The sequence below is a fragment of the Oenanthe melanoleuca genome, chromosome 20, assembly GCF_029582105.1.
Source record: "Oenanthe melanoleuca isolate GR-GAL-2019-014 chromosome 20, OMel1.0, whole genome shotgun sequence".
Taxonomy (NCBI): Eukaryota; Metazoa; Chordata; class Aves; order Passeriformes; family Muscicapidae; genus Oenanthe; species Oenanthe melanoleuca.
In genome coordinates, this window is record NC_079353.1 from 2,182,984 (window position 1) to 2,202,663 (window position 19,680).

Sequence of the window (19,680 nt, forward strand, 5' to 3'; positions counted from 1 at the left end):
GGACCGGCGGCGCTGGGTGTCTGCAGAGGGCGCCAGGCGGTTTGGGATGCGCGGGATGCAGCTCCAGGTGCTCCGGCTGTCACTCACCCAGGTGCTCGCTCTCCAGTGGCCAATGCTCGGCTCGCAGGCTGAGGTAGGAGTTGGTTTTTCTTTCTTGCACGTATAAATCCCTTAGTTCTCCTCTCCTTTCTTCCCACTGAAATAGCAACAGATGCTTGGCTGAGCTGCAGCATGCTGGTAACCGGGCTGGGAAAACTCTCTGATTTTAATCACTGAACACAGCAATGTCCTGCTGCCGATTCTCCTCTGCAGAGAAAACTGCTTGCTGCCTACAGGCTCTGGAGCTCACCTTCTTCTAAAGGAAAGAATTTTATGTCAGCCCGGCATAGAAGTCACTGTAAATGCAGATTGTTTGGTGTTTGCACTTGTAAAAGTGACTAAAGTCCTGCCTGGTGCCACCCCATATGCACAGCAGCAGCTTGGAAGGACTCGTTTTCCTGTTTATTTTTATTTTCTCTTTTCAGCCTGTGCTCTCTCAGGTCCACAAGCACAGGTGAGCTCGGCTCCTTTGCTGACAATGAACACCACACACTTTGCATTCTCATTTCAGCCCGTGCTGCTCAACACCACTGCAGACTTCAACGACTCCGTCCCGAGCAACAGGAGCGGCGAGGGATTCTGCGAGCAGGTCTTCATCAAAGCCGAGGTCTTCTTGACTCTGGGCATCATCAGCCTGCTGGAGAACATCCTGGTCATCCTGGCAGTGCTGAAGAATGGCAACCTGCACTCCCCCATGTATTTCTTCCTCTGCAGCCTGGCTGTGGCTGACATGCTGGTGAGCATGTCCAACGCGCTGGAGACCGTCATGATTGCCGTCCTCAGCACCGGCTACCTGGTCATCGACGACCGCTTCATCCAGCACATGGACAATGTCTTTGACTCCATGATTTGCATTTCTCTGGTAGCCTCCATTTGCAACCTGCTGGCCATAGCCATCGACAGGTACATCACTATTTTCTATGCCCTCCGTTACCACAGCATCATGACGGTGAAGAAAGCCCTGTCCCTCATAGTGCTCATCTGGGTGGCTTGCATCATCTGCGGCATCATTTTCATCGCCTACTCGGAGAGCAAGACCGTCATCGTGTGCCTCATCACCGTGTTCTTCACCATGCTGCTGCTCATGGCCTCGCTGTACGTGCACATGTTCCTGTTCGCCCGCCTGCACGTCAAGCGCATCGCGGCGCTGCCCGCCCAGGGCGTGCCCCCCCAGCGCACCTGCATGAAGGGGGCGGTCACCATCACCATCCTCCTGGGGGTCTTCATCCTCTGCTGGGCCCCCTTCTTCCTCCACCTCATCCTCATCATCTCCTGCCCCATGAACCCCTACTGCATCTGCTACACCGCCCACTTCAACACCTACCTGGTGCTGATCATGTGCAACTCGGTCATCGACCCGCTCATCTACGCCTTCAGGAGCCTGGAGATGAGGAAGACCTTCAAAGAGATCGTGTGTTGCTGCTATGGCATGAGTGTGGGACAGTGCATGCTGTAAGCACCTGGCTTTGGGTGGAAAAAACCCAGGCCATAGGTGTATAAATGTAAATATATTGATGTGCACCGTGAGATGCAGAGCAGCTCACTTTAAATGCAGTGCCTGGAGGAAGGGTGCAGGAAAGACAAAAGCCTCCTACATGATGCCTTGTTTCCTACTTTCTAGAGTGAAAACCAACTGAATTATCTGAAGTTTTTTAAGTAGCTGTAATGGAAGGAAATCCAGAGTGGCTTACTTCACAAATTTACTGGCAAAAGTGAATCCTGAAAGGGAATGCCACCTTCTAGAGACTGAGATCATATTCCCTCCAGCATTTGTCTGTGCCTGTTGCTTTATCTCTGTGCCACTGCCAACAGGTCGGTGTTTTCTAAAAGATTTCATTAGTAACCTCTGTGGAAAGCTGTTTTTTCAAACTCAGCATTGTTCTACACCCATGCCTCCACCTTTGAATGAAAGAATAGATTGACATTTTTGCTGCTTGCCATAAAGCAGCCTGAGTAGAATTTTCAGAGGGTGAAGGCAAACATTTCTCTTGCACTGAAATCAGCTTTCACTACAGTATCAGTGACAGTGTGGCTTCAACAGCTGCCTGATAGTATTGACTCATGTGAAGGCTTTTACATTATTTATTGTGATATAAGAGTATTATATCCTTGAATTTCTAATTATTTTTTTAAAGCTGGAATGCCCTGATCAATGTAGTAATTGCTATGTTTGTAAAAACTCATAGAAGTCTCCTTTTGACAAATCCTCTCATGAGATCCATGGATCTGAACATCAGAAAGAGCTAAAATGTAAAATACTTTGCATGCAGCTCTGTAAAAGCTGCAGGGATTCCTTGGAAATACCCACCTGTAAGTTCAGCAGCTGGAAGAAATACAGCAGATCAGTCTCTGCCCCTGCTTTCTGCAAGAACAAACCCTGCAGGTGGCCTTCAAGCAGCACCTTGTCACCCAGCCAGGGCTGCTGCAGCAGGGGCACCAGCAGTGCAGGCTGAAAACACATTATTATTATTATTATTATTATTATTATTATTATTATTATTATTATTATTATTATTATTATTATTATTATTATTATTATTATTATTGTTTTTTTTCTGGGGCTCCCCTCTGTCCCCAGTTCTGCCCCACACTGGTGCTGGTGTTTCAGACCCACCCCATTTCCCACCCTGCACATCCTGCTCTGTGTTTGATCCTCAGCATCCCACAGGGAACAGCCCCATGGGCTGTATCATTTTCCTGGGGCTCTCCCTGTGCTCCTGCCCCACCACAAACCAACCTCACCTTCCCTGTTTCTCCTAAATTCCCTGAGTTCTCACTTCCTCCAGACTTCCCCTTTCCAGCACTCCCTCTGCTCCAACACTTACCTAATCCTATAACCCTTAATTCTAGAAAAGTTAAATTTAAAAAAAAAAGAAGAGCAGGACAGGCACTAGTGGAAATTCTCCCTGTTTCAGAAGAGACCAAAGCAGAGCCCACTGGCTGGCAGAGCCAAATGCTCTCAGCTTTGTCTGTGTCACCAAGCCCAGCTCAGCAGTACCAAGCTGTCCTGTGAGCCCAGCCTGGCACACTTTGCAGCAGCTGGTGTGGCATGGAATGGAATGTGGGATGGAATTGATGTGGGATGGAATCAGCAAGGGGAACCACATCACTTCTGTGCTGTGCAAGGACTGTGCCTGCCTGTTGTAAAAAATCTCTGCTTTTTTCAGTGTTCTGTGTCTTACACTCTGGAGCATGGTTTGCCACGATGTTCTGCCTCAGGTCATTGTGTGTTTAGCTCTTGTTGCACCTGATGTCCTATTTATTTCTCTGATGTCCTACTTTTTTCTCTTTTAAAAGCAATTTAAACAGGGCTGATTCATACAGTGCTTTGCCTTTAAGCAAAACATACTCTGCTGAATAAAATCTGGAGAGATCACTGAGAATCATGTTTGCCTCTGTCAGATCACCACATCACACCAAACCAGTCTGGGGGCTCACAGAACCAGAAATGGAGTCTAACACTGGGCAGAAGCCTCTTCATTCAGAGAATCATGGAATGGTTTGGGTTGGAAGGCACCTTTAGCAGCCAGTCCACCACTACCCCAGGCTGCTCATGGCCTGGAATTCCACACTCTGACCACAGAGTTCCACAAAAAGGAGGAGAAAAAAAAAAAATTCCAGATTTTCAGTCCCATGTGCAAACACAACAGAAGGAAAATCCATAAAATCCCCCAAAGATCTCTCACCCCTTCTGGCCCCAAGCTCCCCACAGGTTATCCAGGAGTTGTGCAGAAGTTTATCCAGAAGTTTGTTCAGCCCCAGGTCGTTCTCAGCTCTCAGCCTTGCTTTGGAATTCGTGGGGCACGGATCCAGCACTGCAGGATCACAACAAGCCTGTCCCTGATGGGAAGGGACACAGGGAATGGCCATGGGAATGAACCCACAGCAGGAGATAGGGAGTGAATAGTGACAGCTGCAGAGCCAGGGGGAAGGATGGGAAAGGGAAATGGGAAAATGGGAAATGGGAAAATGGGAAAGGGGAAATGGGAAAAGGAAGGGAAGGGAAGGGAAGGGAAGGGAAGGGAAGGGAAGGGAAGGGAAGGGAAGGGAAGGGAAGGGAAGGGAAGGGAAGGGAAGGGAAGGGAAGGGAAGGGAAGGGAAGGGAAGGGAAGGGAAGGGAAGGGAAGGGAAGGGAAGGGAAGGGAAGGGAAGGGAAGGGAAGGGAAGGGAAGGGAAGGGAAGGGAAGGGAAGGGAAGGGAAGGGAAGGGAAGGGAAGGGAAGGGAAGGGAATGTAAAGGGAAATGGAAGGAGAAAGGGAACTGAAATAGAAAGGAAAAGGGAAAGGGACAAGGAAAGGGGAAGGGAAGGGGAAGGAAGGGAAGAACAGGGCTGCACTGCCAGCAGTGGGACAGATGTGAACATTTTGCTGAGGGGGAGCCCTGGCAGTGGTGCCCAGAGTGTTTTCAGGACAGAACTGCAGCCAGAGCTCCTCCAAGGGACACAGAGCCAGGGCAGTGCCCCCCAGCCCATCCCAGCACAGAACCACAGCCAGAGCTGGGAGCCAGAGCAGCATTTCCAGCTGGGAATCTGCCCTGAGCAGGACTGCAGTGAGATGCCTCCACCTTCAGAGCTGTCACTTGAAAACCAACATAAAATCTGCTGGGAATAAGAATTTTTTCTTCCTTGAGGAAATGCTGGGCTGAACAAGATATGTGCAGTTTCCCCCAGATGGTGTAAGAAATGGCAGGCTGAAATTATATCTTTTGCATCTAAAGGTATCATTATTATGGATTTATTGAGTCAGTTTTTCTGCAGGAACATCAAGAAGTTCACAGACACAGTAGGATTAGCATTTGCTCAAAGATGTGTCAGGAAATCCTCATATATTTAAGACAAATATTTGAATTCACAGGAACATGAGTTATCTGCTAAGTCAACACAGCATATTCTGCAAAATACAGACAGATCTGTTTCTTTCACATTAAATTCAGCACTGTGTAGGCAATTTCCCCATCAATAAATGTCTAAATATTTTATAATTGACAGCATTTGTATTAATGGGCAGATTGCTGAGTCCAGGCACAGAACTCTGCAGTCAAACAAGGTCTTTATTTGGGCCATTAGTACAAACAGCTTCATCACATTCCCACTGAAATAAGTTGTTTCTGTTTGTTGCAGCCCAGGTGGGGAGCAGGGCTGGCTGTTTGGTGGCTGCACTGAACCACTGAGGTGATTTGGGAGGAATCCAGAGAGGAATGGGGCAGCACAGAGACCCTGGGAGCCCCTTGGCTGTTGGCAGCCCTGGGGCAGCACAAGGGACACCAGGGCACTGAGACCCAGCAGCTCCTGGTGCCACATCCAAGGGCAGAATCCACCCATGTGGGATGAGTCAAGTCTTCAGACTGGATTAGAGGAGGGCTGGATGGGATTTTGGGCTGGGATTGCTCCCTGGGAGGGTGCCCAGAGCAGCTGAGCTGCCCCTGGGTCCCTGGCAGTGCCCAAGGCCAGGCTGGACAGGAATTTGGGGCAGGGGAAGGTGGGATGAGATCATCTTTAAGCTCCTTCCAACCCAAACCATTCTGTTCTGTCCCTACCAAAGCAGGCAGAGGGATTTGGGCAGCACTCAGCTGCAGGGTACAGGGCAGGGGGCTCACCCATCCTTTGGGAGCAGCCCCACATCCCCTGTCAGAGCTGTTACTGAGCCCCACCAAACCCTCTGCTGCTCCCCCTTCACAACAGCTCCCAGCACAGGCACCAATCCAACATTTTAATCACAGCTGTAACACAGATCAATCCTCTTTCAGGTGCAAGGCAGAGGAAAGAAACAAAGACTCACACAAATTATCTCTGAACAGCTTTCAGATGTGCTGCTCTGCCCCGTTCTGAAGGTTGAGGTTGGAAAGATACAAATGCAGGCTTGATTTGCAGTGCTTCAGTTAAAAATGCACATTAAGTGGGCAGAGGCTCTGAGGAAGGAGGAGAATGCAGATTTTTAGGGGCAGAGCCACAGGTGAACCCTGGCAGAGGTGCAGCAGCACAGCTGTGTCCTTTCCCAGGCTGGCAGTGGGGTCACAGCTCCAGCCAGACACCCCTGGTGATGGAAACAACCTCAACCAGAGAAAAACACAGCTCTTGATGCTTTAAATCCACCTGGAAAAGAAACATCTTTCTGTTCCTCATCAGAGTCATTCTAGATTTCACAGGATTTCAAATTGCAGCTCAGGGCTCTGTTCATTCATCACTCTCACAAATACAAACCTGTTAGACTCAACCTGAAACCACTGGGCAGGCCCCAGCACAGACCCTTGCTCTGGCACTGGTTTGGACAAAAGGCACATTTTCCATCCCACTACAGAGAGCAGCCCTAAATCTGCCTGGTATGAGAGGACTGGATATCTCAGGCAGGTCAGAAATGCCTCTGAAACAGAAACCATCACACTGGAACATGGAAATGTGCTGTGGTCAGTGGGGCAGGAGTCCAGGAGCTGGCATTTTATCAGGAAGACTGAACCAGGGTTTCAAAGAGTTAAGATAAATTTATACAATGTTCACATCATTCTGCAAACACTCAAGAAATGCAGATCCACTTGCTATGCACAAGAACAGGACAAACCTCCTTGCTCTGGGATGGTGATGGAGATAAATTTATTATCTGGTAAAATAAATAATCTGATATCTTCATGAGCCCACAGTTAAGGACCTGCCCTAAGCACTTAGGGATTTCCAAGCTTCTTTTGTCTTGTTTTACATTTTCCACTTATTTGTTTATGAAAAAAAAACCACACAGCTTTTATTTAAGATTATTCATCTCTTGTGATGACAAACTAAAGCACTGCTGGAGTGAGATTTACTCAGAAAAATCTGCAAACCCAAATTCTGCTGCTCCAAAGGTCTCCATTAGTCACAAACAGTCAGAATCCACCTCCAAGCCTCAAACTGCTGCAGTTTGGGTTTGTTCTGTGTCTGGTACTGGTTCAAGGCCAAGAAAGAGCATTTTAGAGACAAATTAAAGCACAGAGAGCAGCACAGGCAGCACAACCCTCCCAGCACAAGTGATGTAATTGCCACAGTTGTCAGGATGAGCTTTGGGGTTAATCCAGCTGCAATTGAGCTGCAAAGCCAGAGGCCAAACCTGATGGATGTGACACTACTCTGTATGAACATATAAATGTTATAAACAGGTATTTACTGATATAAAAATCAATGTAATTTAAATTAACAGCATGAAAACTTGTGGGTTTATGACATAAACACATGATCAGGAGCATTCCCAGCCATTTAAACTCAGTAATTAGGTATGAATTAATATTTAAGCACAAAACCCACAGACATCCTGAGAAATGTACATTTCTTTAGATTTACATATCCACAGAGGGACAAGACAGTGCAGGTGAGGGAGAACAGCAGAACTGTGGAACTGCAATGGGGAAAAACCATGAATTCTGTAAGAAGTAAAAATTAAAAGGGAGGGTTGTACATTAGGGGGGAATCTCAGAGTCTGTGCCTCTCAAGTACCTCAGGCAATGGGGAAAGAGAGAGGGAAATGCAGCTGGGAAAATGGGATGAAAAGGGAGGCTGATCCTCCAAAAATTGGAGAGAGCCCAGGGGAATGCCCCATTATTGGAATAAAGCAAAGAGGACTCCTCTGTCTCCTTTTTGGACATAAACCTCTGGTGTTTGTGGGTTAATTTTCCTGACACTCCCAACCCAAACCATTCCATGATCCCCCAGCAAGGGATGTTAACACAGAGGAGCTCGTTCTGCCAGTGAAATGCAGACTTTCCTCACTCAGGGTGAACACCTCTAAGGAAATATCAGTAAAAAAGGAGAGGCAGGAGAAGGCTGGTGGGAGGCAGAGGCTGTGGTGGTGTCTGAGGTGAGGAGAGGGCCAGGTCTGAGGGTGAACATCTCTGGTGCCCATCAGGAGACAAGAAGTGTGAAATCAAGAGCCTGCAGCTAATTAGGAGACACTGAGCCCTTGTTCCTGTCTGATTTCACAGAGCCTGCACCTTACTCCTGTCTTCAGCCTTCCAGACCAAAGCACCTCTTCACAAATCACTCAGAACGAGTCTGAGCTCATATTTCACTTGGGCAAAACACCAGACCTTGTACTTGCAGGCTTTTATTGCCTCTATGTACAGTCAATTATGTGCTACTTGTAAAGAGATTTGCCTTTAGTAATCTTAAAATTGTACAGCATGTACTTGGAAAGGTCTAAATCTAAATCAAGGACTCGTAATTTCAGGTTTTGAAATGGTACAGGGACAGTAAATAAATGTCATCTTTCATTTTCAAATTTCTCTGCATGAAGGGGGCTGAGGCAGGCTTGGGGAATCCACAACTTCTGGCAAAGCAAAGCAGAAAGGGGGAAGGACCAAATATGAGGCATGCAGCAAACTTATCTTTAAGAAAGCAATTAATGTGTTTGCATGGCTTGATGTACAGAAATTAAACCAACCACTTCACTGCTGCCTTCATAAAGTGAGCTGCATTATCTCTGGTGTTTGTGTAACAGACAATCTGTCTCTTCTGAAGGACAGCTGCCTGTCTCAGTGGAAGCAGGGCTATTTTAATGCACAAAGCAAGGGAAAATACCAATCCTGCATTGTGCTGTGACCTGAACATTCAGCTCTAGTGGAAGGGAACAGCAAAAATGGACAGAGTGCTCATCAGGGAACACCAAAGCACTGCTAAAACAAATCCTCTTTATTTAAAAGCAGAATCAGCTGCAATTGTCTCAAATCAATTTTCCCTCAGGTTTGTTTAAGCCTGTGCCACCCTCCCAGCAAAGGGCTGGGAGGTGCTGCTGTGGTTCTTTGGTCCTGCCCCTCCCCAGAGGCTGGGCAGCCTCTCAGCTCTCACCCTGCTGCTCTGCACTCCTCAAACAAAACCCAGCAGATAAATAATCCCCTGAGTGCTGTTTGACAGTGCTTCACTGTTTAATACTGGGAGAAAAAAAAAAAAAAAATCAATAATAATCCATGTGTGCACGTGGCACAAACCTGCCATGCCATAAATAAATAAATAAACCTGCAGCTGTGTGGCTCCACTTGCTGGGATGTCATTCCCAAAAAAATGCAGATGTGTGCCCAGGAGGAGCTCTGAGCAAGTTCCTCTTGGCAAATCCACTTTGGAGAGTCCAGAATAAACATTTACCATCAACTCAGGTAAATGCAATCACCCCACAGGGGATTCATTGTGAAATCAAAGAATCCTCCTGTCATTAAAATGAGAAGCAGCAGGAAAATGTGCACTGAGAATGTTAAATCAGGAATTGTGTGTGTTTGTAGACAAAGGGACAGTTGCATATTTCAGTGGTGAAAAGCTTTTACTAATGAGCAATTGTTCTCTTCTGCTACCTGCATTTAGATCAGAAAACTCAGGGCTTTTGCTTTTAACTGAGCAAGAGAAGTTGAAAGTGAAATTATATCCAACAAGTGGACTTGTGGGTGTAATAACAGTGCAAGTGTTGTTCCCATCACTGATTCATGGAATTCAGCCTCATTGTGGGAGATCTGATATGCAATTTGATAAGTCTGTCCTATTGTTATTGCCCAAAATCCATAAATCCTTTTGTTCTTAAGACAAGCCTCTTTAAAATAGGAACCAGACATGTCATAAATTCAATTACAAAGATAATAACTACTAAACCCTAAGTTTTAAATCATAAGCTGAAAAAAATGGGGATGACATGGGAAACAAGTGAATTATCATAAAACAGTACATTTTTATCAAGAGATAAATGAGTGTAGTTCTTTTTCAGAATTTCTATCAGTGGGTAATAAACAGGTACAAAACCTGTTGAAATTAAACAAGGCATAAATGGAATCAGACAGGGCACACATAAGTGACCAAATATTCTTTATAAAAAACAATTCACCAAGCAGACAAAACATGATGTTCTCTGAGTTTCACTGCATTATTTTCTTTTTCATATCATCTTACCCCAACTTGGTTTGGATTTGACTTCTCTGGTTGTTTATTTTGCTGCTTTCACCTGGAGCTGACACTACACTGTGACTTCTCCTTGTAAAGGGTTTTGTCTTTGTATTAAAATATTTCCTTTGCTGAAAGACAGAAAAAGCTGCACCTCCAATGCTCAGGTATTTCCAGAGGCAAACACAGAAATGAGACAAGGGAACATTTGCCTCCACCCTGCTCTCTTAACAAGAAGATTTTTTATTGTTTTATCCAGACTCCAGTTGGTTTGATAGGAATTAATCCCAACCACTGCTCATTCCCAAAAGGAAAACATCAAAAAAATTCCAGAAAGTTTTGGCTTTTGGCTTTGGTATTATTAATTTGTATTAGCTAAAAACATATTGTACTTGTTGGGTTAAATGATAAATAAGCCAATAATCCTTTAAAACTTAAACTGCAGACATATAAAGCACCCAAGACCAAATAACAAATTTCAATAACAACTAACAATTTTTTTTTTGTTCAAATAACAAAATATCTTCTAACAGGTGTCTGAATTCTGTGTGATAGCACAAGCACAGTGAAAATCAATGCTCTCCCTCAAAATGAAACTCATTATTTCTCAGGCAGGGTGGGTTTTAAATATCATCTTTTGACCTACGTGCAGCTCCTTAGCAGAACCTAAGAGCTGTTAAATTACTGACAGGCTGCATGTAGGAGAAATATTCAAGCCCAGCTCAATTATTATGTGCAAAGCAATATGAGAAGAGGTGTTGGGTTTCCCACTGGGCACCCCAGGTTTGCTTTTCTTTGGGAAAACTGGAGAAAGGGATTTGCTTTCCTCTGGCTGATGCCCTGCAGACCAAATGGGACTTGAGTGGTACCAAGGACTGAAGCATCTCCTGCATCCCTCCCCTGCTGCTGCCCTCTCCTGAAGGAACAGGATTTCTTATTTAGCCACCACAACCTGCTGCTCAGGAGTTTTCATCCTGGAAGGGGAGAGATCACAAAATATGTAGGGGACCCCACGGCTTTATCAAAGTTTAATAATGAAACTAGGAAAGTTGGCAGGGAGGATATTTAGCCTAAGGAACAGAGTTTTCAAAGACAGCTCAGGGAACAGAGTTCCCTGGAGAGCTGGAGCTATGTGACAGTTTTGTGGTTTGTTTTCTTAAATGCTGTCCCTTTGGAAGTTCTCCTTAATGAAAAATTATTCAGCTATCCCAAAGTAATGCTTTTCTTTTAATGTGATAATTACTAGCAATTTGTTGTCTAACTGCTGATCAGAAAAGGCAAATAACTTCTGAGGCACATGCACAAATATTGCTGTTTGCAAAATTAAATCACTGCTGGGCTGCCCCTTTCCTTGCTTTATTGGGAGCTGGATTGAGCAGGACATGCAACACAAGGTTCAATATCACTTTTTCTGAAGAGATAACTATATCAAGACTGCTCTGTAAATGGTGAGCAAGAGCCCTGCATGATCAAAACCACCACATCAAAGGGCTGGGAGCAATCTGATAGAATAAATAAAGGCAAGGATGGAATTAACTAAGAATACAGCTCCCACATTGAAGAGCAATGAATGCCAGGTCATTAAGCCATCTGCATAATCAGTGTGTTAAAAGCAAGGAGTCATTTCTCTAAGGGAGAAAAGTCTGGCAAAAAGCCTCATCTGATTGAAAAGTTGTAATTGTTCCCAAAAACCTGCTTAGCACGCTCACATTAATGCTGTGATGAATAGATTCCAAATAGATTTTGTTTCCTTTGTGAATCCAACAGCCCAGTGTGCAGGAAGCTGGGTAGTCACAGCCACTTTGGCTGGACATTCATGGGGTCTAAGTAGCCAAAATGGGCATTTTCACATCCTGCAAGTGGCAGCTCACAGTAAAAAACAGCAGCTTGCTAAGAACTTTCCACTCATCATGAGTTATAGATGTTTTTATACATTTATATTTATATATAAATATGCATTTCTACCTGGAGATGTACAAGCCATGCTTCATTTTCCTTATGGGTCCACACTTGGGATCAGTGGCTGACAATTCATAGAAAATCTGGAATTTTCTGGGTTTTGCAGTCACATTTGTCCTTGCACACATGAAAGCTGGTTTTGTTCATGTTGTTTTAATGAGAATTTAAGCACCTTCAGCTCTGCTGTCTTACACCCAGCTAGTTTCAATTTAAATGTGGAAAACAAACAAGACCCACACATTTACAAGGGTCATTTGAAGACAAACTGGCACAAAGCAATTTATAATTGACTTAGAAAGATGAACAAGTGACTCTCTTCTAGACATTCTATCAACTTAATCCAACCTTATGATTTTTATCTTATTTTCTGGAACTACAAAACACAGCTGGAGAAATTGGATGGAGAAATTAGAAAATGAAGGTGACTTTTTGTTTTTTAATTTCTCTGTGTACTTAAAGAATTACTGGGGCCAAATTTAAGGCTAAGAAAACTGGGATAATGATGAAAGAATTGGGATTGTTCAGCCTGGAAAGGAGAAACTTTGGGGTGACCTCAGTGTGAGTTCCCAGTGACTGGAGAAGCTGCAGGGAGGATGGAGAGAGGGATTTCCAAGGGATGGAGAGAGGGATTTCCAAGGGATGGAGAGAGAGGGCAGGACCAGCAACAGGACAGGACAGGACAGGACAGGACAGGACCAGGACCAGGACCAGAACCAGAACCAGAACCAGAACCAGAATCAGGATAGGATCAGGACAGGATCAGGACAGGACCAGAACCAGGACAGAACCAGGACCAGGCCAGAACCAGGACCAGGACCAGGACCAGGACCAGGACCAGGACCAGGACCAGAACCAGAACCAGGAACCAGGACCAGGACCAGGACCAGAACCAGAACCAGGACCAGGACCAGGACCAGGACCAGAACCAGGACCAGGACAGGACCAGGACAGGAACAGGACCAGGACCAGGACAGGACCAGGACAGGACCAGAACCAGAACCAGAACAGGACCAGGACAGGACCAGAACCAGGATCAGGACCAGGACCAGGACCAGGACCAGAACCAGAACCAGGACCAGGACCAGAACCAGAACCAGGACCAGGACCAGGACCAGGACAGAACCAGAACCAGGACCAGGACAGAACCAGAACCAGAACCAGAACCAGGACCAGAACCAGAACCAGGACCAGGACCAGAACCAGGACCAGGACCAGGACAGGACCAGGACCAGAACCAGGACCAGGACCAGGACAGGACCAGGACCAAGACTGGGGCCAGCGCAGGACCAGGACAGGAGCAGGAGCAGGAGCAGGAGCAGGAGCAGGAGCAGGAGCAGGACAGGATCCGGACAGGACCAGAACCAGAACCAGAACCAAAACCAGAACCAGAACCAGAACAGGACTAGGACAGGAGCAGGAGCAAGCACTCCACTGTCCTGCAGGAGGGCCTGGGTCCAGACAGATGTAACCCAGTTCTGCCTTCTCCACCTGGCCACAGGTGTTCACAGACTCGAGCAGTGTGCCAGTGTTTCCCTGAGATTCATGCTGATCAACTCTGGAAGGAAATCAGCATTAGGAAGCAGAACAACAAATAATTGCCACAGACAAGTACTGCAAAACAGCCAATTTGGCTGTGATTCAAATGAAAAATTACTATTACTCGGCCTTCATTTGCTATCTGCTGTATCAGAAGCTGTTATTAATCATATTCCCAGATCAGACTCCAGGAATAATGCAGTTTAATACCCAGCAGGAAGTGATACATCGACATAATCACCAGAGTGTACATATTTTGCCTGAATAATTGCTTTCTTTCAAGGGAGGAAGATTATGACCCACCACAAATCTTACCTTGACAAAAAACTTCCTTTTAAACAGACACCACTATGGGAAGAGTCACTCAAGTGGAAAAATATAAGCATTGGATGGAACAGTGCACATTAAATGGCAATTAGAGAAATTCTTCATTAAAAGCCAAACCCAAACCAAGCCACAAACCCAAGACAAATTACAAATCAATTACCTCTTACTGTCAAGCACATGGTAATGAAAGCTTTCTTGATGCCATACTGTGAGAGACTGGCAGGGGTTTTCTGTCTTAAAAAATAAAAAAAAAAAAAAAATCAAGGCAAGCTCTGCCTTGTTACACTGACCCACTTCAGTAACAAAAATGTTTGAGAATACCCAAAAACTGCTCCCAAAATCCATCAGGGAGATTCCCAGAGGGCTCAGTGTGCTGCTGGGAGCAGATGGGACTGGGAGCAGCTACAAACCACAACAGCAATACAAGGGGCCCATTTCCCCACAGTCTGGCTGCTGAAATGTGAATATTTGCAACTCCAGATTCTCCATTTACACTCTCCAAACAAAATCAAGCAGCCAGCAGCTGATGGCCGTGGACACTGAAGGAAATGCCCACTGAGAAAGAATGAGAGGAAAGACATTTCCAATGCATCAGCACTTCTGATATCATCAGTCATTCTTTTCCTGCTGCTTTTATTATCTTGGATGATGCCAATTGTTCCTTCCCTGGGCTTCCCTCAGGCAGCAGATTTTGTTTCCTGGCTGCTCTGGTTTGTGACACGCTGCCACAATTCCACATCCGTGCCTCTCGTTCTCCTGCTCTTGTTAGAAAGTGTGGGGCTCTTGGACAATAGATGATTGTCCTCTCTCTGGGGGCTCCTGCACAGCCAAGAAATCCAGCTGTGAGGCTCACTGGTGTTTCTGAGCAGTGCCAAGAGGTCATCCCACCCACTCTGATTTGTTCTGGCTGTGCCACCCTGATAACATTTTTACCTCAGCCATGCTGCCACTTAAAAGTTTTGCCATAATGCACTGGAAAGGGTTTTGTTGGGTTTTTTTTCCCTCCTCCACGTAATAAAAAGAAGGAAGACTGGAAAGATCCTGCTACTTCTGTAATCAAAAGCAGACTTCTTACACTTTTTAGCAAATTTTATTGCGTTTCCAAATGAACACGACAGGATTATTTGTTACTGCTGCAAACACTACGTCTGAGAACAGTGGTAAGTAAGGTAAAGGAGAGGGGCTGCTGCCACACATGGCAAATATTTCATGCTGAATTTATCTCAGAGACCTCTTTTCCTCAATACCTTTCCCCAGCTGCCAGTTTTCCAAGCAGGTTTGAGGTAACTCACGTCAAGAGGAGCTGCAGGAGAATTTCTGTTGGGAGAGCAAGTGCAGAGGGACAAAGCAGAGACCTCTCCAGCCCCTTCAGAAACTGAAAAATCAATGATTTTCCTGCCCCTTCCCAAGACTTTTGATTGCCTGTGATGTTTAGAGGTGGGCTTGGATTGTCTTTGATGTTCAGAGGTAGGGTTGGGTTTAAAAGTAGGTTCAATGACCTCAAGGCACCCTCACCAGTATTGATCCAACCTCAGTAATCCCATAACTGCACCCTGGCAGCTGTTCCAATGGGTTAATCCTTTTTGGGAAGCACAGCTGTTCCCCTGCTGGTGTCACAGCTCCTGTCACAGCTCCTGTCACAGCTCCTGTCATGCCATGGTGCAGCTCACACCAAACACCAGCAGCTCCAGGTCAGGACTGGGAAGAGTTTTAATAGAGACTCTTTTAGCAAACTTCTTAATGCTTCCCTCTCTTCTCACTCAGCTCCCTTCTCCCCCAGGAGATGAATTCATGTTTTATGAAGGTATTTTTATGCTACGGGGATAAGGGTGTAACTGTCAGGAGCCACCAAAAGCTCAAAGAACCACAAACACTCAGTTCTTTCCTTTCCTAGGATAAACTGACACAAAATGATGGAGTGTTTGTTTTTTTTCATCTTCTCACCTCTGCTATCAGCAGCAAAGATCTTCTTGCAGCATTTTCAGCAGGAGGAGGTGACTGGAGGACACAGCACTGTTTTCAAGGAAAACTTGTTTTTTTCAGGTACCTGCCAAGCACCATCAATACTTCATGGTGGTTGTGCTGACACAGTTCTCTGCTCACTGCCAGGTGCTGGGGCTGCTTTTATCATCCTTGAATATATAAATCACCAGCAAATATTTATAGTTTGTCACAGAAAAAACTTCTCAGTGTCTACCTGGTGTTGGTTACACAGTCCTAGGCCAGCCTGTAGGAAACAGAAGCAAAGATAAACAATTCCTGTGGATTGTTTTTCATTGTGGTGAAAATGGGATTCTTGATGGAAGCTTCAAACCAAGCATTACCTGGATAATCACAGAAAAATTAAAGCTGGGGAAATATTTGCAGCCATTCAGTTCTGCAGCCCAGCACCAGAAATTCACCTCCACAAGAAGAAAACCAGGTGGGTCCTTGCAGTGCCAAGTGGGGGTAAAATGTGTTTCAGGCTGAGCAGCTGGGAAACCTTCCAGAATCACAAATACATGCTAAGAAAACTTTTTTCTGTTTGTTTTGTGGTATCTAAAGATAGAGGAATTTTTCATGTAAAAGTCAAGTGTTAATCCTTCCCCATATCTTGTAGATGAACTTTATTTTCCAGTACCTAAAGGGGCTTTAGGAGAGCTGGAGAGGGATTTTCCAGGGACAAGGAGTGACAGGGAATGGCTTCAAGCTGGCAGACTGGGATTAATTACAAGCAAAAAATTCTTCATTTATTCAGAGGGTGGGGTGGGTGCCCCTGGATCCCTGGAAATGCCCAAGGCCAGGCTGGACATTGGGATTGGAGCACCTGGGACAGTGGAAAATGTCCCTGCCATGGCAGGGGTGGAGATTTCTTTAAGCTCCCTCTCAAAACAAATCAAATTCTATGAATGGAAATGTTCCAGACAACAACATTTTCTGTTTCCTGTGCTGGTGACGTGGATGTTATGGCACACTGCACTCCAAGCACTTGCAGCAACCATTTAATGCTTTCATTTTTTTCATTATATGTAATTTGGGATTTCTGAACAAGGAAGTGGGGAATGCATGGACAACCAGAACAGCTAAAAGCTTTCAATTAGCTCAGTACCTAGTTCAGTGCAATAAACATCACAATGAGTTTGGATTTATAGTTTTTTAAGCCAGCTTCTGAAACAGCTGCAGTGCTCAACTTTTAAAATCATTTCAGCATCACAACAATCTCAAAACTCCTGCTGCAATGAGGGAACTGAAGTAGGCTCCTTTCCACTAAAATTAGCCCAATTATAGATGCCTTAACGAGGCCCCAAGCAGAGTAGAGAGAATGTGGGCATTTTATTTTCTGTCCAAGAACAAGTCAGAGGCTATTTCTCCCTCTAAAAGCCTCAGGGAATCAGGAAGTTTTATGAGAGAAGCCAAGTAACAAAAGGGAGACTTGTTCAATCTCTGCCCCACCATCCTGTGCCACACACAGAGATAAAAGTCTTGAAAAGAAAAGGAGTTATTCCATGCCAAGGTGGAACATCCCTGGGCACTCCCAGCCAAGCTTCCCTTGAGGATGGCCACACTCAAGGCCACTGCTGGCAGGGCAGGAGCTGCTTGTACCTGGGAGAAATGAGGTCCTTAAACAGAGCTGGAGATTCTCCTCCAGGAGCCCTGCAGCTTCTAAACTGCATGGCATGAGCAGGCCAAGCTCTTTCTCTCACTGAGAGCAACCAGTCCTGCCTCGAGCCACACAGAACACCAGAGCCTCTAAAACACTGCTGCACACTGTTTAAATATTTTGCACTGTTATTGAGGAAAAAAAATCACAGTTTCATTAAATGTCACTGCCCAATTAGAAAGACCAAGCAATGCACAAAGGCACAACACTTGTTCTGCTTTTTATAATGAGTCCTGATTCTGAGCATAACGTGGGAACTCTGAGTTTATCCAAACTGCTTTTTTTCCAGGAAGTCTGATATTCCTTTTGCAATATAACTGATCATTTAGCTGCAGAGGATGCTCTGCTTTTTTGTGCTCTGATCTGGCTGCTGCAGACTCCACTTTTCCCCCCAGAGCATCCTTAATTAAGTGACTCTGCATTGTATCCAGCCTGCCAAGGGACACAGGGATGGAGCACAGCCTGCACTGAGCTCAGGGAGAGGCAGAAACAAGGACAGGAATGGGAATGGGAATGGGAATGGGAATGGGAATAGGAATAGGAAAAGGAATAGGAATAGGAAAAGGAATAGGAATAGGAAAAGGAATAGGAATAGGAATAGGAATAGGAATAGGAATAGGAATAGGAATAGGAATAGGAATAGGAATAGGAATAGGAATAGGAATAGGAATAGGAATAGGAATAGGAATAGGAATAGGAACAGGAATGGGTGTTCCTGTGGGATGAGACAGCCTGCAACCACAGAATGCCTGGCTACAACTACTCAGGCACCAGGACTGGGCTGAAGATATCCAAAAAACTCTTTGGTAATCGGAAGCATTTATTTTTTTTATATAAAGCAATGCAGTGTTTAATGCATTTATTGGTTTAAATAATAAATGATCATGGCTGGTGGTTTGCCCTTCTGGTTCACTGAGAATGGAGAAGTCAATGGCACAAATGCAAAGGTCAGACACAGGGGAGGGAGGACAGCTGTGGTGGCTGTGTCACTTTTCTGTAGCTTGTGGCTACTCTGGGTGTCACAGCCAGGAAGAAGAGAGCTCTGGCAAAGCTCAGCAATATCTGAAGAATTTTGTTGGTGTTACAGAATCATGGAATCACTGAGGTTAGAAAAAACCTCCAACAGTCCAACCTGTGCCTGATGCCACCTTGTCACCCACAGGTGCCACGTCCAGGCGTTCCTGGACACCTCCAGGGGTGGCAAAAGCAGAGTGGCACCAGCCCAGAACAGCCAAAAAACGAAAAGCTACAGCCCTCGAGTGACCAAATGAGCTCCAGTGCTCTGACACAATTCCACAATTCCCAATTTGTTCCTGAATCTCTCTGCTTTCATTTCCTTTTCTCTGTATATAGTAAACCAAGTGCTGATGAGCCTTGTGAATGGATGAGGAAAGGAAAAGTGTCACTTCTGCAGGTAAGACAAACACTGTGTGTTGGATTGGAGGCTCTTCTGGCACTCAGCTTCAGTCTTTGCTCCCTCCTGATTCCCTGGAGCTCCATTGACTCGGCAGGGAGAGATCAAGGGCAGCAGCAGAGCCTTGTCAGCCTCCACTGAGAGACTGAGAGCTCTTGTTAATCATCAAAGGACTTGTGCAATCTTTGCCATTATTTAGGAAATGGCCCCGTGAATGTGTCAGGTGCCTCCTTCAGCATTTTACAGACTGGTAGAGCATCAGGCTCAGGAAATGACACAGGAATGGAAAACAAAGGTCCTTGGAAAAGAATTTTTCACATGGGATGGAAAACAAAGATCCTTGGAAAAGAATTTTTCACATGAGATGGAAAACGAAGATCCTTGGAAAAGTATTTTTCACATGGGATGGAAAACAAAGATCTTTGGAAGAGGATTTTTCACATGGGATGGAAAACAAAGATCCTTGCAAGATTTTTCACATGGAATGGATAACAAAGGTCCTTAGAAGAGGAGTTTTCACATGAAATAGAAAACAAAGATCCTTGGAAGAGGATTTTTCCAGACCTGGTAAGGGCCTGCTGGGAAAAGGCAGCTGATCAGGGTGACTGTTAGCACAAGCAAGTTCAAATCTGCTGCTCCAATCCAGTTATTGGGCTGCTTGGATGCAAAGCTGAACTAATTTGCATTGATTTGTAATAACTTGCCCAAACTCACTCAGGAAATCCAGTGTGATGACCTAATACATCCTTATGGATGGAGAATGTCCCATTCTCTTCCTCCTCCCAGTTTCCAATAACTCTGTCCTGGGAAGAACAGAATTGTATTGCT

At 45.3% G+C, this 19,680-nt stretch overlaps 1 protein-coding gene across 1 annotated transcript; it reads left to right on the forward strand.

Annotated features, from left to right (window-relative positions):
* The first annotated feature begins 577 nt into the window (after positions 1-577).
* Positions 578-1,555, forward strand: MC3R (melanocortin 3 receptor). The gene has a single exon (XM_056507506.1). The coding sequence runs from the start codon at positions 578-580 to the stop codon at positions 1,553-1,555; it is 978 nt and encodes a 325-aa protein (XP_056363481.1).
* The last annotated feature ends 18,125 nt before the right edge of the window (positions 1,556-19,680 follow it).

What these genes read in the sequence shown, in the direction of transcription:
- MC3R (XM_056507506.1), top strand. Translation starts at nt 578, where the DNA reads ATGAACACCACACACTTTGCATTCTCATTTCAGCCCGTGCTGCTCAAC.